Raw genomic sequence first — 22,956 nt, 5'->3', positions numbered from 1 at the left:
TCCAACTCTTTTGGATGGTCAGAGGTTTGTTTGGACAGTGAGGCTAATAAAGGTTTTCTCTTTCCAATCTGTGGAAGTTTTTTTTTTTTTTTTTTTAAACCCCCTTCACTTAGCTGTACTTTGCTTCAGAGAAAAGCATCTCCCACATGAATAAATGTAAAAGTGGGGCATTGCCCTATCCAATGTGTTACCTACACCAATGGTATCGCATAAAGAGCACTTAAGGCAACTGCCGTAGTACACTTCTTAATCTAGCAGACACTTTTTGGAAAAAATAATTTACATTTAGGAAAACGCCAGTCCACTACACCAGATGGAGAGAGCCGATTCATTTTTCCAGTGTGAGGTTTGTATACTAAGCTACTTACACTGATTTACCTGTTTAAACAGCTGGATAATATTTACTGTATCAGTTTGGGGTAAGTACCTTCAAGGACACTACAGCAGGAGGTGGAAATCAAACCTGGGTCCTTCAGGTGCAAGACAGTGGCTCTAACCACTATGCCACCTGCTACCCCAAAATATAATATATAAGATATGTCTCCAAAAAAAAAATCAAATTATCAGCCCCCCAGCTCTTGTGGCACCATTCTTCACATGCATGTCCCTCTCCGGCAGATAAACGTTATTAACATTATTTTAATTGGGGGATCGGACTTTTGCAGCTACATTTTAGATCCACGTGAACAACTTGGACCTCCTTGAGGCTTTTCAACCCAAAAAGCTTTGCGCTAACAAAGCTGTGTGTGTCTCTCACAAGTTTACGTGGCTGGAGAAGGGAAACGGGGTAAAAATACAAAATCCGCCGATCCCCAGGAGCTCTCGGAGAGCCTGAGACTGAAGAACAGCAGCATGGACGCTAAAGGGCCTGCAGACCATTCCTCCGCACTGTGTCTCTTCCTTACAGCAGTCGCCCCTCATCTCATGTCTGGACATTTGGGGATGGGAAACAAAGTGGATGAGTAGTGAAAACAAGGGGCTTTATGTCCGTTTACGCTGAAGGGAAACGTTTGTAAAGCGACAGAGAAAGGGTTGGAGTTCCAGTCGGGTTATTTACATTTATTTATCAGAACTTCAAAGCGACTTCCACCAACGAACTCGTAGTGTTATGAGCCCAAACACCTTATTCACCGCGGTAACTTACACTGCTACATACACTACTTACACTGGGTCACTGTTCAAATATTGCATTCTATTTCCATTAATTCTGACGTTTTTTTAAAACCAAGTTGTCTTTGCTTTCAAAACATAAACATACATGTTTGTAAACAGCATGTTCGTAATAATCAAAAGTCACCGGGTGGCACTATTAATACAAGATGTTGTGTCGCGCTCTGAACGTTCTGGGTTCCAGTCTAACTACTTGCAGTAATGGAGTGTGTGGAGTCTCATCTTTACACTCAAATTTAGACAATTAAAATGAAATGGGCCCATAAAAGCATATTTACAGCTTCTGCTTGTGAAACCAGTGGTTTGCAGGTTCGAATCCCACCGCTGGCTGTAGTACGCTTGAGTACAGTGCTTTAAAAATTGTTCCAATAAAAATACTAAGCTGTCTAAATAGGTAAACAAATGTAAGCATCTTAACACTGTAACTGACTTTGTCAGATAAATGTTACCTAAGTGGTTATGAATTCTGTATAATAACTTTGCACTGCTTCACACACATCATCGGAAACCGCTCGTCCCATACGGGGTTGCGGGGAGCCAGAGCCCAGGGCGTAAGGCTGGAGGGAGAGGGCACACACCCAGGACAGGGCAGCAGCCCATTGCAAGGCACCCCAAGCAGGACTCAAACCCCAGACCCACTGGAGAGCAGGACCTGGCTAAACCCACTGTGCCACTACACCCCCTGCACTGCTTTACTTTGATTTTGATGTTTTATGTTACTCCATTTACAAGACACTTTGCATTTCATTTACATTTCCTTATTTATGACACTTTTCTCCAAAGCAAATGCCAGTTAACACACACACACACACACACACACACACACACACACACTTTCAGAACCGCTTGTCCCTTACGGGGTCACGGGGAACCGGAGCCTACCCAGCAACACAGGGCATAAGGCCGGAGAGGGAAGGGGACACACCCAGGACGGGACGCCAGTCCGTCACAAGGCACCCCAAGCAGGACTCGAACCCCAGACCCACCGGAGAGTAGGACTGCGGTCCAACCCACTGCACCCCCCCCCAGTTAACTCTATGTAGTGTTATCAGCCCCCACACGCCTTTTTCACCGCGGTGACTTACACTGCTAGACACACTACTTACACTGGGTCACTCATCCATACATCAGTGGAACACACACTCTCTCTCCGTCACTCACACGCTGTGGGGGAACCTGAACAGGGTGTCTTTGGACTGAGGGAGGAAACCAGAGCACCCAGAGGAAACCGACACAGACATGGGGAGAACATGCAAACTCCACACAGACTGAAGGGGGATTGAAAAAATGCATGTCAGAAGTGGGATTTGAACCCACGCCTCCATTCGGAGACCAGAAGCCCCATTTGGAGGAAAGGTTTCAAACCTTGAGTCTGGCGCCTTAGACCACTCGGCCATTCTGACAACTCTCACTTAACTCTATCCCCACCTCTAATGTACAATTTTTTAACTTATTCAATACTACGGTGTGCCGGAAAGGCACGAGCAACAAGTTAAATTGTTAAATTTAATTGTTAAATAAAAAATTTTAAAAAAAGTTTTGACTATGACAACTACGTACGTCGGTCTTTCTCTACAAAACGACAGATGTGCGAGACGCTTGTCGGCGTTTCGGCTAAAATCAAAGTGTAGTTGTGCGCGTGTTGCTGTTGGAGAGACGTGTTGACTCTTCAATATTGAGCAGGAAATCAAAGCGAATCAGTCGAAACTTTCGACACGTTTAATTCGGATTAATTACAGAGTCTTTCTTGTTCAACTGCGAGTCCGGAACGGAAACGAGTTCCTCTCTTTTCATTGGCTGGCGAGGGATGTGACATCACGAGGACACCGGACAGAAGGCCAACCGTGAGCGGGTCGCGTAGTGACGTCATAGCCTTTCGGGGCTCTAGGGCTCAGTGGGTAAGACTATACTTTCAGGGATCATTTCTATAGTTGTAGACTGGAGAAATGAGTTTCTAAAGTGATTGGTCGCGCCAACCGCGAGGATGAGATACGGTGTCCTTTTCTGAGCGTGAAGGGGATAGAGGATTATGGGTGTTTTTTCATAATCCTGTATCATTGATGATCGTTCTTGATTTTCTGCGAGAAATCAGAAGGGAAAGGACACGTTCTGAGTGGTTGTCTCTAAAATGTTGTTAAGTAAGAGTTATATTATGTGCGTTATGTTGATGCATGCGTTTGAACAATTTTGTAAGATAGTTGGTCTTGTACTCTACGGATTAGTAGAAATAAAACATACAAAATTATGTTCCTAGAAAAGCTGGAAGTGTAGTTTTAACTTATTCGGTAGGTTTATGGTGTGAGATGACGATTAATTTGTGTTTTCATACTGGGGGTGAGTGATTAAGTATGACTGCTAGAGCAGTAATATACTGTAACGACCCGCGTTACTGTTTAAATGTAAATAGTTGCATTATGGGAAATAATGGGAAATGTGTGTAACCACTGGGGGCACTTTAGGGGAAAATGGTAGGGTGACCGTGTGTCGCAGTGTGGCAGAGAGTTTAGGGGTGCTAAAGCAGGCTATCTGTAAGTGCAGGTCCTGGAGGAAAAGGGATCTTCGGACTGAGAGCATTATTTCCTTTGTTCTGGTGTTCAAATAAACCGTTCGTTATGAACGCTGTCTCCGCGTCTTTCTTCGCCCCATCCAAACCCACGGCGCTGCGCGCCACAATACTCTTTCACTGTCACAAACATTTGAGGAATCATAAACATGTATTTTACCGTCACTAACACACCGCGGGAATGTAGCAGCTTCTTTCTCTTTGTTGCTCGTTTTGCCCACAGGGAGGCGCTGTTCTCCGCACACAGTTCCGTGTGTGCGCCGTACGACCTATTCTGACCGTGAACTTTCCGGTTGGTGGTACAGTGCGGTGTTTATAGCGCATGCGCATGTTTCCCACCCTCTTTTACTTATTTCTTCAGTCTTTTTTGTGTCTTTTCCTGTCTGTCTCATGTTTTCTTATCCTTTTCTCGTTTTGTTTCCTGCGTCAGAATGTTTCCCTATGATATACCACAGTAACAGTTTCTCACTGTAACTTCTTAAAAGTGAAAAAATGACACTGCAGTGATGTTTGGACTGTAGAGCCACGGTTCCTCCGCAGTCTCGCAACGGAGATATTTTACCATATTTTTCTGCTTTACATTTACACCGACGTTGACATTAACTTTTATTCTTGTAGCGGAGACTTTTCTCCACAGCGACGTACATCTCAGAGAAAAATACAAAGAGTGCGTCACACCAACAAAAGGAGAGATTTCAAATTCAAGTTTTTTTTATTGTCATCCCTCTGTATAGTTTGTATAGAGTGGAACGAAATGTCGTTTCTCCGGAGACCATGGTGGTGCAACATAGAACAAGACAGTTAACAGTGTACAATTTGGATGCAGTCACGTGATTCTTGAATGCGGTCAGTTTGCCTCATACCACAGTACAAAGCAGTGTACATCACACCAGTAAGTCGGTAAATGTTTATCCATCTTAGCGTCAAATAGAACATGTTTAGTTGATCGTAGAAACCAGATCAAATCCCCCAGCTGTCAAACTCACGGGTCTCTTAGCCACATTCGCTGCCTTTGCCAGGCAACAACTCTAAGCACTGCGGTAGCAGCTGTCTCTTAGTCCAGTCTTTTAGTCACAGTGCAGTAAAATGCATTAATAAGAACAATTAGTCCAAATGAAACTATTAAAATGATACACAGACATTAACCTGCACTATAACTGTTTAAAACCACAATTATTCGCGCATTTTCCTGACATCCTTTACATAAGAAAGAAGAGAAATGTGCAAAATATTTGTAGAAGTTTCAGAGGAGTCCTGTCTGTAACACTGGCTGCGTTCGTCCCTATCCTGTGTCCTGTGTCCTCTGTCCTGTGTCCTGTCACCGGTTCCACGGCCCGTCCGTCATCAGCCTCTGCTCCTGGACTCGAGTCCAGCCGGTGTGGTGCGGGAACCATCCGCTGCTCCTGTCTGTAATGTCACAAAGATGTGGTTGTTTCTTCTAACAAGGGAGTCTTTTCAGTTTTCCACTGTTTTTCTTATGTTGTGTGGCTCTGTCTCTATTACAAACATGTCTCATTCACCATTTGCAATGCACTGTCTCTGTCCCACCCTCTATTTACACATAAATGACCTTTGTGTGCACCTCTTCAGTGTGTAGCTCAGCTCAGCTCAACTAGGTTGCACTTCCTTCAGTTGAGAAACGTAGAGAAGGTGAAGGCAGGATGCTGAGAAATTGGTTCATGCTTTTGTTTCAAGTAAATTGGAATATTTTAACACTCTGTTAGCAGACTGTCTGTACCACACTGTATTCAGGTGACAGTTAACAGAACGCTGCTGCCACAGTTGTTTCCAGAACTAGCACGTAGGACCATATAACACCAGTTCTTAAATCACTGCATTGCCTTCCAGTTAGGTTTGGAACAGATTATAAAATCTTACTTTAGACCAGTATGGCAGTAAATGGCATTTTTCCATCTTACCTTAGTGAGATTATTGATTTTTATGTTCCAGAACATTGTCTTTGTTTACTGGATGCAGGTTACAGTACAGTCATGCCACACATAACGCCCTATATACGTTCTGAGAAATAGGACGTGTTCCCCGTGACGTCCCTCTTTATAGCTTCTATAGTTATTGGTATCCCTTATACTGTGTGCTGTGTATACAGATGTTTACCCCTTCCAGGTGTTCCAAGTGATGCCAGTTCAGTTCCATAGCACATTCCAGTACAAAGTGCTCACACTCCTTCTTACTGTATCTCTCCTCTTTCGCACCTCTACGAAAGGCAGAACTGTTGCACTAAAGGGAACGGTGCAAAACAGGTATGAGTTTCTCTTCTAATAATTTATCTTTGATAAGTTCCTACAATGTAATAGAGTGGGCAGTTCTTTATTGCAGAACAAAATCACAGACAGTAACAAGAGCATTGGCGACAGTGTCCAGCGTCTTTGTCCACACTGGGTTCACACTCCCAATAAGGAGCTCCTCTATCGAATAGTGAACTCTTGTAGAGGTGCTGGTTTCTCCATGTGTTTAACCTCACAGATGTTGCAGACTAATGGAGAAGGCTGGAGCTCTTCACTCACCTGAAGGACCCTGTCCAGTTGGGTGGCCAGTTCTCCGATGAACAGTTTGCACTCATCCAAAGTAGACGTTTCTTTCACAGATTTACTGTAAGATGTTTCGGAGTCCTGGGGAGGAAGAACAAAAAGTGAACCATCAATTTATTTAATTTTTACAGGACATATTTCACTGAATCAAAATGGCCTTGGAAGTTCAAGTTCAAGTTATTTTTACTGTCATTCCTCTATATAACTTGTATACACTGGAACGAAATGTAATTTCTGTGGAAACCGTGGTGATGCAACACAGAACAGAGTACAAGACTAAATAAATACACAGGACAGGCCGCGGATGTGGACGCAGGACATGGGCTGTAAACTGAAGGCAGTTTGTAATGTATGGAGTCATGCTGGGTTAGATGTTTGACGGTGCCAGGTGAGCGTTGGGAGGCAGTGAGGTGTTGAGTTATCTGACTGCCTCAGGGAAGAAACTGTTGCGAAGTCTGCTGGTGAAAATGGCCACTGTGACAGATTCCTGAAGTTGCATTTGAATTTCTACACATTTAAGTAGAGATAAATTTCTTCTTTGGCTTCACTGCCAAGTTTAAGAATAGGTTTCCATAAATATCGAATAAAATAGGTATACTTTACATGTATTGTAATGTTACGTTAATGTTATAATGTGAACATATATTATAATATGTACTCTACCTTAATGTAATTTGTTTTAAACTGAATGTTCTGTTCACCTGTTTCAGCACTTTTTTTTCCAGGACAATATTCAGTAAATCTTCAAACCTGACTGCAGTTTTTGCAGAAAAAAGTCTTATGTTGGTTTGATACATTAATGAACAAAAGGTATGATAATAAACACCCTTTGTCAGACCAAAAGCAACTCAGACATGATTTGATAGAAATAAAAGTGAAACTGTTTTGCTTGGTCAGTGGAACCAGTTAGACAGCTTTCCAGTAAATCACAGAGGACACAAACCAGACATACTGGAAAGGTCATTGCATTGTCAGAAGTGGGATTTGAACCTATGCCTCTATTCAGAGACCAGAAGCCCCATTTATAGAGAAGATTTTGAACCTTAAGTCTGGCGCCTTAGACCACTCGGCCATCCTGACAACTATGCTCTGGTCCTGTTCCATCTAATGTATTTATTCAATAGGGTGTGTCGGAAAGGCACAAACTACAAGTTCGACATTACTGTGTTTGTAGGTGAGAGAAGTGTTTCCACTAAGACACTGTGTGTGACTTGTTAAATAAAAATTTAAAAAAAAAGTTCTGACTATGACAACTACGTACGTCGGTCTTCCTCTACAAAACGACAGATGTGCGAGACGCTTGTCGGCGTTTCGGCTAAAATCAAAGTGTAGTTGTGCGCGTGTTGCTGTTGGAGAGACGTGTTGACTCTTCAATATTGAGCAGGAAATCAAAGCGAATCAGTCGAAACTTTCGACACGTTTAATTCGGATTAATTACAGCTTCTTGTTCAACTGCGAGTCCGGAACGGAAACGAGTTCCTCTCTTTTCATTGGCTGGCGAGGGATGTGACATCACGAGGACACCGGACAGAAGGCCAACCGTGAGCGGGTCGCGTAGTGACGTCATAGCCTTTCGGGGCTCTAGGGCTCAGTGGGTAAGACTATACTTTCAGGGATCATTTCTATAGTTGTGGACTGGAGAAATGAGACTCTAAAGTGATTGGTCGCGCCAACCGCGAGGATGAGATACAGTGTCTTTTTCTGAGCGTGAAAGGGGTGGGGGATTATGGGAGTTTTCCTATAGTTCTTCATCATTGATGATCGTTCTTGATCTTTTTCGGAAGATTAGAAGGAAAGGACACGTTCTGAGTGGTTGTCTCTTATTTGTTGGTTAAGATAAAATCATGTTTTTAAGTACTCTAAGTGTGTGATTACTGCTATGTGAAGACTTTGAGTAATAGAGTGTAAAGGTTGTTCAATAGAATCTGTTTAGTCTGTTGTATCATTGATGTTAAGTTATTGGTTGTGTTATAATTATAAGGGCGGTTACTTTTAGTTCTTGTAATTATGGCGAGTGATATAAAGTATGACTGTTACAGTAATAACATTATTCTGTTATCGCACATATCTGAGGAATCATAAACATGTATTTTACCGACACACCGCAGGAATGTAGCAGCTTCCTCTCTTCATTGCAACTGCTCGTTTTGTCCACAGGGAGGCGCTGTTCTCCGCACACGCTTGTTGTGCAGGAAAGTTAGCAGGAATTTGCGGGGTTTGTATTTGATATATTGTAGATGTTTCGGGAAGAGGAGGGGACGCACCAGGAGTGAGCCCAAGCTTTGAGGGAGGTACAATAGGGAGGGATGTCAACTTTCTTCTAGAGGAAAGAGTTTCCTTGTGTTGAGTGCACAGCAATGATTTTTTTTTTTTTCCCGTACGTCCCCCTCTGTCCACAGTCCATCCACACCACTCCCTTCTGTCCACGCTTCTCCTTATCCCCCATGCCTTTCCTTTCTGTCCACACTGCTTCCTGCCTATGGTCCCCTTCTCTGTTCACTCCTTCCTGTCCATTCTCCTCTTCCCCATCTACAGCCATCCTCAGTTTCCAGTTCTTTCCGTCCCCACACACCTCCCATGATACTGTGTTCACCAGCTTCAATAGCTGTAGCTGCCAGTGGAAAAATTCTCTTTTCTTCTTTTTTTTCCTCTCTCTCTCTCTCTCTCTCTCTCTCTCTCTCTCTCTCTCTCCCACTGAAACTGCTTGTCCCAAGCAGGGTTGCAGCAAACTGGAGCCTAATCCAGCAACACAGGGCGTAAGGCTAGAGGGAGGAGGGGACACACCCAGGACAGGACGCCAGTCCATCACAATGCATTTCAAGCCGGACTCGAACCCCAGACCCACCAGAGAGCAGGACCCATCCAAACCCACTGCACCCCCCAAAAATGTTTTCCCCTAAACTTATGTTTTTTTCTATCATAGTGCTAAAGCAAATGTAACTAGTGAGTCAGGCAGGTAAATTCCAGAAACTTTTAATATGACTCACCTTCAAGCTGTGTCAGGTGCCCTGGCATAAACATTTGACAAGGACTTGATCTCTGAGGGATGTGGAGGTTAATCAAGTTATGGATAATAGTGTACACACATATACACACACACACACTATCTGAACTACTTGTCCCACATGGGGTCGCAGGAGCCAGAGCCTAACCTGGCAACACAGGGCATAAGGCTAGAGGGGGAGGGGACACCAGTGCATCGCAAGGCACCCTAAGGGGGACTTGAACCCCAAACCCACCAGAAAACAGGACCCCCTCCAACCCACTGTGCCACCACACGCCCAAGATTAAAGTATTACTTCTTTAATAAATTATCACATGCAGTGTGCCTAGCCTTGTGCCCTGCTTTTCTGGGATGGACTCCAGAAGTGATGAGAAGAATGTTAATTAAAAATAAAACAGAATTTTAAAATGTCTTTATTACAGTTTTTATTAAAGTAATAAACATATATAGAAGTAGATCAAAAAAATATAGAGATATGCATTCAGCCATTTATCAATATTTTCAATGAATTTTACTGCCATTTAGGCTTGTTTTTCATGTTTCTTTTAAAAAAAAACAAAAATGAACAACTTCCTACAGAATGACAAGAGCGATGTCTGTTTCTATGGTACCAAATACTGGATAAACCTTCTCCGTGAAGGTGTCATTGAAAGTGTAGATGTGGCTCCTTCTCTCTGCATCATAAAAGGAAAGTTGACCCTCCTCCACATCCAGATAGACCCCCACCTTGGAAGGAATGACCACCTCTGAGAATTTAGTGAGAGGAACAGTCAGGGCTGTTAGCATCCCTAGTTGGAGACGTAGGGTCCAGTATCCAGACTGCGTGTTCAGACTCACAAAGCCTCTCCGTGGGGCAGATTCCTTCACCACTCCTATTCTCCAGTCTCTCTTTCTCTTAACATCGACCTCCCAGTAATGTCTCTCTGTGGTGAATCCCTCTGTTCCCAGTACACAGCACCACCCATCGCACTGATGCCTCCCTGTAGAGAACCCATCTCTGTCCACACTCTCGTTGATGGTGTTCATTTTCATACCCTTTCTGTCTTCTCTCAAAATGAGATCAGGATCTGACTTCTCTGGATCCAGGGTCATCTTGGCTGCAAGGGAATAATGAACCCATTTTTAGCTGATGCCATTTCCAGAGGTGACTCAGAACGTTAGTTTTGTATACTGAGCTGCTTACATTGATTTACTCATTTATGCTGCAAGATATTGTTCACTGTATCAGTGCAGGAAGCACCTAGTGGAGGTTCAAACCAGGAATGGCAGGTTTGCTTTGACTTCAGTTGGCAAAGAAACAGACTCAAGCACAAGTAGAAAATCGTACTAAAGCAGCTCTACATTATCCAGCAGCTAGGAAAAGCTTTGCTCCTTTACAGTGTCATGAGAACATCTCAAGACTACATACCCGATGCTTCAAGAATCCAATTCCACGCTAGGAAAAAGAAAGACCTTTATTAATAAGCTTGTTTCAGCCATGAAATTATGTCATAAAGCTCTGGAGAATGTAGCAAACGGAAAGAAAAGAGGAAAATATTTTCTACATAACACACTGGGGGTTACAGGAAATGTGTAACTTACCTGAATCTGGGATTTTCTTCTCTGAGGATGAAAAACAAATGAAAACCAAAAGTGTAAATGGGAAATCATTTATTGTGAGAACCATATAATTCAATGTTATTCTTTTGTTGATGTATTTTAAGTGCAGTTTAGACTCAAAAATGTCAGACTTAATACTTTAGTCAAAAGTAAGGCAGCAATGACTGAAATTAACAATATTTGGTGATATGGTCACTTGTTTAACCACTACGGCACCTGTTGCTCATATGACACTTTAAAACTAACCTGAAATTCTGAACATCTTCCTGGATCTGATCCAGCACTGAGGAGCAGAGCCCTGTAAGACACACAGACACAAACATTATCTGAAACTGCTTGTCCAATGCGGGGTCACAGGGAGCTGGAGCCAGAGCCTAACCCGGCAACACAGAACGCGAGGCTGGAGGGGGAGGGGACACACCCAGGACAGGACGCCAGTCCGTCACAAGGAACCCCCAGTGGGACTCGAGCCCAAGACCCACTGGAGAGCAGGACCCGGTCAAGCCCACTGCACCACCGTACCCTCTGTAGCCCTGCAAGAGATGGTTATTATTAATACAAACTTCTCATGTCAATCTCTTCAGGCATGTCTCTGAATTCATATTCATTGCTGACATGATGGACAGGACATCGTCCACAGGACAGGCACTGCTGACAGGTCTCACCTCCTCAGGTTGCTCCTGAATCACAGCCCACATGATGAAGTCCATGACTGGCAGTGTGTTGGAGAGCTTCCCCCTCTTCCACTGTCTCTCCAGATCATGGAGAACTGAACACACATCCTCCCCTAGACACACAGAGTCCTGCAGGAAAGAGGACAGATAGTGGGACAATGGACACATCCAGCTAGTACAGGAGGGGCACCGGTTTAGGAAATGAACCACCTGATTGTAGGCTAGATGTGCACTTATAAATAAAGTCACCTGGTTAACAGATTAATAATTCTTGCATTTCTGTTGTAAGAAAAGAAAAGTGTTTTGTATTCTGCAGGGATATAGATTTATTTCTTGAATGAATACCAAAGACTTGTTAACATCTGTGACCCCTGACCTTTGGCTTCGACTTCAGCATCCCGGCCCACCGGTAAAGGATGTTTTGTGCCTCTTTCAGTCTCTGTGCCACCATTTGAACCCTGGGGTCTGTTTCCCTCTCTTTCTGAAGACTCCTCTCTCCTGGTGTCTCGCTGTAGGAACCTTCTGCTTTTGCTACCTGTAATATCGACAACTGATCATTCGCAGGAACAAGAAATGTCTCCACTTACCCGCAGTGTTTTGTACCTCATACCATGTTTACATGTTTTCGATGTTAAGGGAAAGAGAGACTGGAGAATAGGAGTGGTGAAGGAATCTGCCTCACGAAATGGTTACGTGAGTCTGAACACGCAGTCTGGATACTGGACCCTACGTCTCCAACTAGGGATCCTAACAGCCCTGACTGTTCCTGTCACTAAATTCCCCAAAGTGGTTATTCCTTCCAAGGTGGGGGTCTATCTGGATGTGGAGGAGGGTCAACTTTCCTTTTATGATGCAGAGAGAAGGAGCCACATCTACACTTTCAATGACACCTTCACGGAGAAGGTTTATCCAGTATTTGGTACCATAGAAACAGACATCGCTCTTGTCATTCTGTAGGAAGTTGTTCATTTTTGTTTTTTTTTAAAAGAAACATGAAAAACAAGCCTAAATGGCAGTAAAATTCATTGAAAATATTGATAAATGGCTGAATGCATATCTCTATATTTTTTTGATCTACTTCTATATATGTTTATTACTTTAATAAAAACTGTAATAAAGACATTTTAAAATTCTGTTTTATTTTTAATTAACATTCTTCTCATCACTTCTGGAGTCCATCCCAGAAAAGCAGGGCACAAGGCTAGGCACACTGCATGTGATAATTTATTAAAGAAGTAATACTTTAATCTTGGGCGTGTGGTGGCACAGTGGGTTGGAGGGGGTCCTGTTTTCTGGTGGGTTTGGGGTTCAAGTCCCCCTTAGGGTGCCTTGCGATGCACTGGTGTCCCCTCCCCCTCTAGCCTTATGCCCTGTGTTGCCAGGTTAGGCTCTGGCTCCTGCGACCCCATGTGGGACAAGTAGTTCAGATAGTGTGTGTGTGTGTATATGTGTGTACACTATTATCCATAACTTGATTAACCTCCACATCCCTCAGAGATCAAGTCCTTGTCAAATGTTTATGCCAGGGCACCTGACACAGCTTGAAGGTGAGTCATATTAAAAGTTTCTGGAATTTACCTGCCTGACTCACTAGTTACATTTGCTTTAGCACTATGATAGAAAAAAACATAAGTTTAGGGGAAAACATTTTTGGGGGGTGCAGTGGGTTTGGATGGGTCCTGCTCTCTGGTGGGTCTGGGGTTCGAGTCCGGCTTGAAATGCATTGTGATGGACTGGCGTCCTGTCCTGGGTGTGTCCCCTCCTCCCTCTAGCCTTACGCCCTGTGTTGCTGGATTAGGCTCCAGTTTGCTGCAACCCTGCTTGGGACAAGCAGTTTCAGTGGGAGAGAGAGAGAGAGAGAGAGAGAGAGAGAGAGAGAGAGAGAGGAAAAAAAAGAAGAAAAGAGAATTTTTCCACTGGCAGCTACAGCTATTGAAGCTGGTGAACACAGTATCATGGGAGGTGTGTGGGGACGGAAAGAACTGGAAACTGAGGATGGCTGTAGATGGGGAAGAGGAGAATGGACAGGAAGGAGTGAACAGAGAAGGGGACCATAGGCAGGAAGCAGTGTGGACAGAAAGGAAAGGCATGGGGGATAAGGAGAAGCGTGGACAGAAGGGAGTGGTGTGGATGGACTGTGGACAGAGGGGGACGTACGGGAAAAAAAAAAAAATCATTGCTGTGCACTCAACACAAGGAAACTCTTTCCTCTAGAAGAAAGTTGACATCCCTCCCTATTGTACCTCCCTCAAAGCTTGGGCTCACTCCTGGTGCGTCCCCTCCTCTTCCCGAAACATCTACAATATATCAAATACAAACCCCGCAAATTCCTGCTAACTTTCCTGCACAACAAGCGTGTGCGGAGAACAGCGCCTCCCTGTGGACAAAACGAGCAGTTGCAATGAAGAGAGGAAGCTGCTACATTCCTGCGGTGTGTCGGTAAAATACATGTTTATGATTCCTCAGATATGTGCGATAACAGAATAATGTTATTACTGTAACAGTCATACTTTATATCACTCGCCATAATTACAAGAACTAAAAGTAACCGCCCTTATAATTATAACACAACCAATAACTTAACATCAATGATACAACAGACTAAACAGATTCTATTGAACAACCTTTACACTCTATTACTCAAAGTCTTCACATAGCAGTAATCACACACTTAGAGTACTTAAAAACATGATTTTATCTTAACCAACAAATAAGAGACAACCACTCAGAACGTGTCCTTTCCTTCTAATCTTCCGAAAAAGATCAAGAACGATCATCAATGATGAAGAACTATAGGAAAACTCCCATAATCCCCCACCCCTTTCACGCTCAGAAAAAGACACTGTATCTCATCCTCGCGGTTGGCGCGACCAATCACTTTAGAGTCTCATTTCTCCAGTCCACAACTATAGAAATGATCCCTGAAAGTATAGTCTTACCCACTGAGCCCTAGAGCCCCGAAAGGCTATGACGTCACTACGCGACCCGCTCACGGTTGGCCTTCTGTCCGGTGTCCTCGTGATGTCACATCCCTCGCCAGCCAATGAAAAGAGAGGAACTCGTTTCCGTTCCGGACTCGCAGTTGAACAAGAAGCTGTAATTAATCCGAATTAAACGTGTCGAAAGTTTCGACTGATTCGCTTTGATTTCCTGCTCAATATTGAAGAGTCAACACGTCTCTCCAACAGCAACACGCGCACAACTACACTTTGATTTTAGCCGAAACGCCGACAAGCGTCTCGCACATCTGTCGTTCTGTAGAGAAAGACCGACGTACGTAGTTGTCATAGTCAAAACTTTTTTTTAAAATTTTTATTTAACAAGTCACACACAGTGTCTTAGTGGAAACACTTCTCTCACCTACAAACACAGTAATGTCGAACTTGTAGTTTGTGCCTTTCCGACACACCCTATTGAATAAATACATTAGATGGAACAGGACCAGAGCATAGTTGTCAGGATGGCCGAGTGGTCTAAGGCGCCAGACTTAAGGTTCAAAATCTTCTCTATAAATGGGGCTTCTGGTCTCTGAATAGAGGCATAGGTTCAAATCCCACTTCTGACAATGCAATGACCTTTCCAGTATGTCTGGTTTGTGTCCTCTGTGATTTACTGGAAAGCTGTCTAACTGGTTCCACTGACCAAGCAAAACAGTTTCACTTTTATTTCTATCAAATCATGTCTGAGTTGCTTTTGGTCTGACAAAGGGTGTTTATTATCATACCTTTTGTTCATTAATGTATCAAACCAACATAAGACTTTTTTCTGCAAAAACTGCAGTCAGGTTTGAAGATTTACTGAATATTGTCCTGGAAAAAAAAGTGCTGAAACAGATGTGTTTTTGTTCCTTCTCCTTGCCTTCTGTCCTTGTGGGTACAGTCTGCGCTCGGTGGTGTAGGGTTCTGATGACACCCAGCTTGTGTTCCAGAGGGTGGTGGGAATCAAATAATAGATGCTGATCTGTGTGCGTGGGTTTCCTATACACTTCAATGTTGAGGTTTCTGCCCTCCTCCACACACCCACTGGAGAGCAGGACCCGGTCCAACCCACTGCGCCACTGCACCCCCTGCAAGATAATGTATGAGTGGAAAAAGAAAGGATCAGTCAAATGTGTTTTTCTCTTTTAAAGAATGGTAACATTGAGCTTTCAACAAGAATTCTTTTAACAGGCACATGTTCAGGAATGAATTACACTTCATGTGAAATGCGAGGGAAACCTGTAAAGGTCATCTGGAGATTTGATTCCTCTGTGAAAAGCTCACCATTCTATTGTCCTGTATGTTTGGTGTGAACCCTGGTCTGTCTCATTGAGATCTACTAGAGAAGTTGATCTTCAAAGGTTTTTCATCTCCCTTTCTTGCTCCGAAGAGCAGTGATTCACGAGTTCTGTTTAGTGTGTGTGCCCCAACATCCTGCGGTGTGCAGGAGTGATGCATGGCGGTGAGTTCGGTTTCACATTACATTCATCATGGAAACTGCTGCCAACCGTCACCTGGAACAACGTGGAGATTGGATCTATGAATAGCTGTGTAAAGCAGTGTGTTATCATCTGTTTCACATCAAAGTTCTGTGAATGGAAGAGCAGCTTTCTAGGGTGGGTCACTGGGCTGAAATGCTTTATTATATAAAGATAGTCTTAGGTGTGAATCAAGGGGACAACTAGTAGTGTAGTGGTTACAACCACTTCCTTTTGGACCTAAAAGTTACAGTGTAGAATCCCGCCTCTGTCTGTAGTATCCTTGAGCAAGGTACTTACCCTGAATTGCCCCAGTAAGACTACCCTGCTATAATTGGAGGTAATTTAACACTGTAAGTCACTTTAGAGAAAATTATGTAAAAGTGACTCTAATATATGCAAAACACAGTAAGTTCTAAAGATCTTCTCCTTCCTTCAAAAACTTTCTGCAGATGAATTTGCCCTTTTGTGAGATGGTATCTCTGTAGCATGAATTCCTGCACGCCTAAAGACAGACTCAGTCCTGTTGGAACAAATATTTGTGTTTGTTCCTCCTCTCCATCAGTTTCATTCTGACTTCTCCTCCATCTGTTTACCAGGTAGATTGCATTTCAGTGTTTCAGTATTGCTTCGTGTTTTTAATCCACCTGGAAACAACAAACTATCCATCTGAAGGGAAAAATGGCTTCAGCAGTATCAGGTACGGCGCTCTGTTGTCATTGTGATGTTTCCTTTTTTCGAAATGTGAATAATGCATCACTACCACAGCGAGTGTTTGTATTAGATATTGGCATCTTATTCTATGCTGACTCATTTTTAAAGGGGTCCTCTTGTATTTTTGTCTTTTATGTTGGACATTTTACTTGTTTTTATCCAAAACATTATAAGGCTTTGTGAAAAACATCCAATAAATTCAGCACATGAGCAGCTAAACCTGGTACGATTACAGTAAAAGTAACAATCCATGTGTCATAACTGGCTTGTGTGCATACATCATGGTTTTACAGATCATGGAAATGAGGGCGATTGTCTCAGCTGTCTGAGCTTGGGAAGCCTGAATACGAAAGACAGACCATCACACCAGTGTAAATCAAATCCATTCTTTAGACCAAGGATGAGTTTCCATCAGGTAATGTTTAATGTGTAGCACACCTACGACAAATGTTGAGCTTTTTAGGTACAGAAGGTTAACAAATGACAATGTCCCTGCCTAGTGTACATCTTCTGGAGTGTGTGTTGCTCTCCAATGACTGCGAAAAAAGAGAAGAATGTCGTCGAGCTGTCTACTCTTAGATAGCGTGTTCAGTTTCACATTTATTTCAGGTCACACTGGTTTGGGTTGATCTTGATCTGAGGCTGTTATTGTTCTCTCTGCTGTTCTGCTATCTAGAAAAGCAACCAGCTAAATACTGATTTTTTCTACAGAAAGTCGCCATCAAATTTAAGCAGTTAGTGGATGGAGCCCTCAAAAAAGGGCTGAAGCTGGTAAGTGGAAGATTCGGTCCACTACCATTTATACTTTTTTTTGTAATTTACCTGCTCAAATACATATCATAATCCTTGTTTGTGAATAAAAGCAAAGAAAAAACAGGTTTCATTGCTGACTTGTTGACGTTGAACTAAAATTTATGTATGTGGTGCAGTGACCAAAGCAAATTGAATCCAGAAATTCAGTAAAATTTTCCTTATCCTGTCCGCAAAAAAAATAAGCAAATTTATGCCTTGAATATTTGTTCTTCCTCCACAGGACGCCGAAACATCAATCAGTAAATCTGGAAATGAAGCGTCCACTTTGGATGAGTGCAAACTGCTCATCAGAGATCTGGCAGAACAACTGGACAGGGTTCTCCAGGTGTGTGTAGAGCTTCTTCTTCAGACCTTCTCCATGAATCTGTGCCATTTGTAAGATTAACCACACAAAGAAAGGAGCAGCTGTCCAGGTAGAAGAGGATCTGAGTCCACTCATAACCAATAACAGGATGACAGGTTTATTACTTGACTCTTCTCAACACAAGTCCTTTGGGTCATTACATATACAGTAGAGTTAGGGACTTATAGGAATCCCTTTAAATCACACAGTACAGCAACAAACTGTACATTTTCATTCATGTATCTGGGATGGTCTGGGCATGCTTCTACTAGAAGTTGGGGGCTATTGCTTCAGAAAGGGGAGTATGGTCCGTCCTCCACAGCCTGCTGCCATCGTAACTCTTACCAGGATCAGTGGATGGAAGATGGATTGATGGATGAACTTAACAAAGGCCAAAAGTTGGAGGAAATGTACATCCCTACTGATATCTGTTGTATACTGTGTCACTCAGCACAAGAGCCCACTTGTTCTCAGAGGGGTGAAAGAAGACAAATATGGTGAGGAGAACTTTCGACAGCTTGTTCTGGAGTGGGCCACCGAGCTGAGCAACTTGCCTGATAAACACCTGCGACAGGTAAACGTGGCACACGCGCACACACACAGCACATGGTATGAACTGCTTGTATAATGATTTTTGGTATAATCATTACAGTGGTAATACTATAGTAATGACAGAGCAGTGTAAACACAGCAGTACATGGAAGAGCAGCCAACAGCTGAAAGCATCAAATTCACACATAGCAATAATACATTTAGATTCAGTGCAACCACCTATAGCACCACAATGTGAAGTTAACAAAAACTTTTTGGAAAACTGAAAGATTCCCTTTTTACTATAAATAACCAGTTATTGTCATTATAGGCAGCAGCAGTTAAAAGTTCATGCACAAAATCACCAGTAGAGAGGAGTTCTGAGGAGCAGAGGAAGGACACAGATCCCAGGATTCAAGTCCAGGAAAAGAGGCTGAAAGAGGCAGAGAACATTCTTCACGGATGGGCCTGGAAACTGCGGTCAATGCCAAAGGTCAGGGGTCACGCTCATTAGTGGCACTTGCAGTTTTTCTTTTTCTGGAGGGAGGAGAATCTGCAAGGGATGGAATGAGTTTTAACCCAAAGTGCATTGCAATCCCATAACCAACTGGACACTTGTTGATACACTTTGCTCTCCAGTCCCTAAACCAGTGGACCTCCTGTACTCGTTGCATGTGTCCGTTGTCCAGCTGCCTGTTCTCTTTCCTGCAGGACTCTGTGTGTCTAGGGGAGGATGTGTGTTCAGTTCTCCATGATCTGGAGAGACAGTGGAAGAGGGGGAAGCTCTCCAACACACTGCCAGTCATGGACTTCATCATGTGGGCTGTGATTCAGGAGCAACCTGAGGAGGTGAGACCTGTCAGCAGTGCCTGTCCTGTGGACGATGTCCTGTCCATCATGTCAGCAATGAATATGAATTCAGAGACATGCCTGAGGAGACTGACATGAGAGGTGGGTATTATTAATAATAACTACCATATTTTACAGGGCTCTGCTCCTCAGTGCTGGATCAAATCCAAGCAGAGGTTTAGTACTGCAGGTGAGTTTTGGTTTCATGGCATACTGTTTGACATTGTGTGCTTGGTTTTCTGGCTCTTTGACTAAATTTCACAGTTTTTCTTGCTCTGAGATTTATATATGTTCACATGTTCCACCTAATTTCACAGTATCACTGAAGTACATCCCTGATTCAGGTAAGTCAATATATTAGCTTCTCTGTAGTCCTTAACTGTTCTTTTACTCATAGTTTATGTTCCATGTTCTAGTGAGTTTTTGTTACAAATGCAGGATGAAAATATGATAAATGAATATTTCTCTTTTTTCTAGTGTGGAACTGGATTCTAAAAGCACATGGTATGTTGAACTGAAATTAGGAATATATTGTACTTTCTAAGTTGACACCTTGATTTCAGCATTGTAACTGCTTTCACTTCATTGCAGCTGAGGTCACACTTGATCCCAAGACAGCAAATCCTTATCTTATAATGAGAGACGACAGAAAAAGCGTGAAAATGGACACCATCATAGAGAGCAGAGAGAAACACAGAGATGGTTTCCACAGAGCGCATCATCAGTACAATGGGTGGTGCTGCATACTGGGAACAGAGGGATTCACCACAGGGAGACATTACTGGGAGGTCGATGTTAAGGGAAAGAGAGACTGGAGAATAGGAGTGGTGAAGGAATCTGCCCCACGAAATGGTTATGTGAGTCTGAACACGCAGTCTGGATACTGGACCCTACGTCTCCAACTAGGGATCCTAACAGCCCTGACTGTTCCTGTCACTAAATTTCCCAAAGTGGTCATTCCTTCCAAGGTGGGGGTCTATCTAGATGTGGAGGAGGGTCAGCTCTCCTTTTATGATGCAGAGAGAAGGAGCCACATCTACACTTTCAATGACACCTTCACGGAGAAGGTTTATCCAGTATTTGGTACCATAGAAACAGACATCGCTCTTGTCATTCTGTAGGAAGTTGTTCATTTTTGTTTTTTTTTAAAAGAAACATGAAAAACAAGCCTAAATGGCAGTAAAATTCATTGAAAATATTGATAAATGGCTAAATGGATATCTATATTTTTTTTGCTCTACTTCTATATATGTTTATTGCTTTAATAAAAACTGTAATAAAGACATTTTAAAATTCTGTTTTATTTTTAATTAAAATTCTTCTCATCGCTTCTGGAGTCCGTCCCAGAAAAGCAGGGCACAAGGCTAGACACACTGCATGTGATAATTTATTAAAGAAGTTATACTTTAATCTTGGGGGTGCGGTGGCACCTGACACAGCTTTAAGCTGAGTCATATTAAAAGTTTCTGGAATTTACCTGCCTGGCTCACTAGTTACATTTGCTTTAGCACTATGACAGAAAAAAACATAAGTTTAGGGGAAAACATTTTTGGGGGGTGCAGTGGTGCAGCAGGTTTGGATGGGTCCTGCTCTCTGGTGGGTCTGGGGTTCGAGTCCAGCTTGAAATGCCTTGTGATGGACTGGCGTCCTGTCCTGGGTGTGTCCCCTCCTCCCTCTAGCCTTACGCCCTGTGTTGCTGGATTAGGTTCCAGCTTGCTGCAACCCTGCTTGGGACAAGCAGTTTCAGTAAGAGAGAAAAAGAAAGAAAGAAAGAAAGAAAATTTTTCCACTGGCAGCTACAGGTATTGAAGCTGGTGAACACAGTATCATGGGAGGTGTGTGGGGACGGAAAGAACTGGAAACTGAGGATGGCTGTAGATGGGGAAGACGAGAATGGACAGGAAGGAGTGGACAGAGAAGGGGACCTGATAGGCAGGAAGCAGTGTGGACAGAAAGGAAAGGCGTGGGGGATAAGGAGAAGCGTGGACAGAAGGGAGTGGTGTGGATGGACTGTGGACAGAAAGGGACGTACGCGAAAAAAAAAAAAAATCATTGTTGTGCACTCAACACGAGGAAACTCTTTCCTCTAGAAGAAAGTTGACATCCCTCCCTATTGTACTTCCCTCAAAGCTTGGGCTCACTCCTGGTGCGTCCCCTCCTCTTCCCGAAACATCTAAAATACAAACCCCGCAAATTCCTGCTAACTTTCCTGCACAACAAGCGTGTGCGGAGAACAGCGCCTCCCTGTGGACAAAACGAGCAGTCGCAACGAAGAGAGAAAGGTGCTACATTCCTGCGGTGTGTTAGTGACGCTAAAATACATGTTTATGATTCCTCAAATGTGGGCGATAACAGAATAATATGTTACTATTGTAATAATCACACTTTACATCACTCATCACAATTACAAAAACTAACCGCCTGTAATACAGTCATAAGATAACTAATCACTTAACATCAGTGATACAACAGATTCTATTGAACATCTCCTCTTTTTAAAACATTGCCTTTTAAATCTCTCCCCATTAAACAACATTTAAGTTTCATTACTCAAAATGTTCATGTAGCTATAATCACACATTTAGAGTACTGAAAACACATGATTTTACTTTAACCAACACATAAAAGACAACCACTCAGAACGTGTCCTTTCCCTCTTAACCTTCCAAAAAAGATCAAGAACGATCATCAATGATAAAGAACTATAGGAAAATTCCCATAATCCTCCACTCCTTTCACGCTCAGAAAAGGACACCGTATCTCATCCTCGCGGTTGACGCGACCAATCACTTTAGAGCCTCATTTCTCCAGTCCACAACTATAGAAATGATCCCTGAAAGTATAGTCTTACCCACTGAGCCCTAGAGCCCCGAAAGGCTATGACGTCACTACGCGACCCGCTCACGGTTGGCCTTCTGTCCGGTGTCCTCGTGATGTCACATCCCTCGCCAGCCAATGAAAAGAGAGGAACTCGTTTCCGTTCCGGACTGGCAGTTGAACAAGAAAGAATCTGTAATTAATCCGAATTAAACGTGTCGAAAGTTTCGACTGATTCGCTTTGATTTCCTGCTCAATATTGAAGAGTCAACACGTCTCTCCAACAGCAACACGCGCACAACTACACTTTGATTTTAGCCGAAACGCCGACAAGCGTCTCGCACATCTGTCGTTTTGTAGAGGAAGACCGACGTACGTAGTTGTCATAGTCAAAACTTTTTAAAAAATTTTTATTTAACAAGTCACACACACGGTCTTAATTAAAACGCTTCTCTCACCTACAAACACTTGCGCCTTTCTTACATACCCTATTGAATAAGTACATTAGAAAAGTAACAAGGCATAGTTGTCAGGATGGCCGAGTGGTCTAAGGCGCCAGACTCAAGGTTCAAAACCTTCCCTACAAATGGGGCTTCTGGTCTCTGAATGGAGGCGTGGGTTCAAATCCCACTTCTGACATCATGTTTTCTCAATCCCTGCCCAGACCCCAGTCTGTGTGGAGTCTGCATGTTCTCCCACCATGGCATGTCTGTGTAGGTTTCCTGCTGGTGTGAGTTTCCTTTTCAGGAGGAGCGGCCCGGGTCAAGTGGGAGGAGTGTCTCACGATAGCTAGGCGAAAGATGGGGTTGTGGAAGGCAAGTTCTCTGTCCTTCCTGGGTTTACTGATTTTGAAAGTCGACGTCCTCCCGACCTT

At 43.2% G+C, this 22,956-nt stretch overlaps 2 protein-coding genes and 6 non-coding genes across 8 annotated transcripts; 4 read left to right on the top strand and 4 right to left on the bottom strand.

Annotated features, from left to right (window-relative positions):
• Nucleotides 1-2,462: 2,462 nt before the first annotated feature.
• trnal-caa (transfer RNA leucine (anticodon CAA)) lies at nucleotides 2,463-2,573 on the bottom strand. The gene is made up of 2 exons: nucleotides 2,536-2,573; nucleotides 2,463-2,508 (listed from the first exon to the last, which is right to left on the bottom strand). It is a non-coding gene; the product is annotated as a tRNA-Leu (tRNA).
• A 497-nt stretch (nucleotides 2,574-3,070) lies between these two features.
• LOC114912252 (small nucleolar RNA U3) lies at nucleotides 3,071-3,288 on the top strand. The gene has a single exon (XR_003798180.1). It is a non-coding gene; the product is annotated as a small nucleolar RNA U3 (small nucleolar RNA).
• Nucleotides 3,289-7,879: 4,591 nt separating this feature from the next.
• Nucleotides 7,880-8,096, top strand: LOC114912240 (small nucleolar RNA U3). The gene has a single exon (XR_003798168.1). It is a non-coding gene; the product is annotated as a small nucleolar RNA U3 (small nucleolar RNA).
• A 1,763-nt stretch (nucleotides 8,097-9,859) lies between these two features.
• LOC108926898 (E3 ubiquitin-protein ligase TRIM39-like) lies at nucleotides 9,860-12,153 on the bottom strand. Its single transcript, XM_018739880.2, has 6 exons — nucleotides 11,936-12,153; nucleotides 11,551-11,688; nucleotides 11,132-11,183; nucleotides 10,868-10,888; nucleotides 10,695-10,721; nucleotides 9,860-10,383 (listed from the first exon to the last, which is right to left on the bottom strand). The coding sequence occupies exons 1-6, from the start codon at nucleotides 12,008-12,010 to the stop codon at nucleotides 9,860-9,862; spliced, it is 837 nt and encodes a 278-aa protein (XP_018595396.1). The 5' UTR covers nucleotides 12,011-12,153.
• A 2,126-nt stretch (nucleotides 12,154-14,279) lies between these two features.
• LOC114912239 (small nucleolar RNA U3) lies at nucleotides 14,280-14,496 on the bottom strand. The gene has a single exon (XR_003798167.1). It is a non-coding gene; the product is annotated as a small nucleolar RNA U3 (small nucleolar RNA).
• A 2,085-nt stretch (nucleotides 14,497-16,581) lies between these two features.
• On the top strand, nucleotides 16,582-20,427 carry LOC108926897 (E3 ubiquitin-protein ligase TRIM38-like). The gene is made up of 11 exons (XM_018739879.2): nucleotides 16,582-16,715; nucleotides 17,023-17,144; nucleotides 17,441-17,500; nucleotides 17,763-17,867; nucleotides 18,337-18,459; nucleotides 18,748-18,909; nucleotides 19,128-19,265; nucleotides 19,404-19,455; nucleotides 19,583-19,609; nucleotides 19,743-19,769; nucleotides 19,857-20,427. Exons 1-11 carry the CDS (start codon nucleotides 16,697-16,699, stop codon nucleotides 20,384-20,386), a joined length of 1,365 nt encoding a protein of 454 aa, XP_018595395.1. The 5' UTR covers nucleotides 16,582-16,696; the 3' UTR covers nucleotides 20,387-20,427.
• Nucleotides 20,428-21,896: 1,469 nt separating this feature from the next.
• LOC114912241 (small nucleolar RNA U3) lies at nucleotides 21,897-22,114 on the bottom strand. The gene has a single exon (XR_003798169.1). It is a non-coding gene; the product is annotated as a small nucleolar RNA U3 (small nucleolar RNA).
• A 496-nt stretch (nucleotides 22,115-22,610) lies between these two features.
• Nucleotides 22,611-22,721, top strand: trnal-caa (transfer RNA leucine (anticodon CAA)). The gene is made up of 2 exons: nucleotides 22,611-22,648; nucleotides 22,676-22,721. It is a non-coding gene; the product is annotated as a tRNA-Leu (tRNA).
• The last annotated feature ends 235 nt before the right edge of the window (nucleotides 22,722-22,956 follow it).

Source organism: Scleropages formosus, chromosome 14, assembly GCF_900964775.1.
Source record: "Scleropages formosus chromosome 14, fSclFor1.1, whole genome shotgun sequence".
Classification (NCBI taxonomy): Eukaryota; Metazoa; Chordata; class Actinopteri; order Osteoglossiformes; family Osteoglossidae; genus Scleropages; species Scleropages formosus.
The sequence above is the reverse complement of the archived record's forward strand: the minus strand, read 5'-3'. Positions and strand labels throughout refer to the sequence as shown.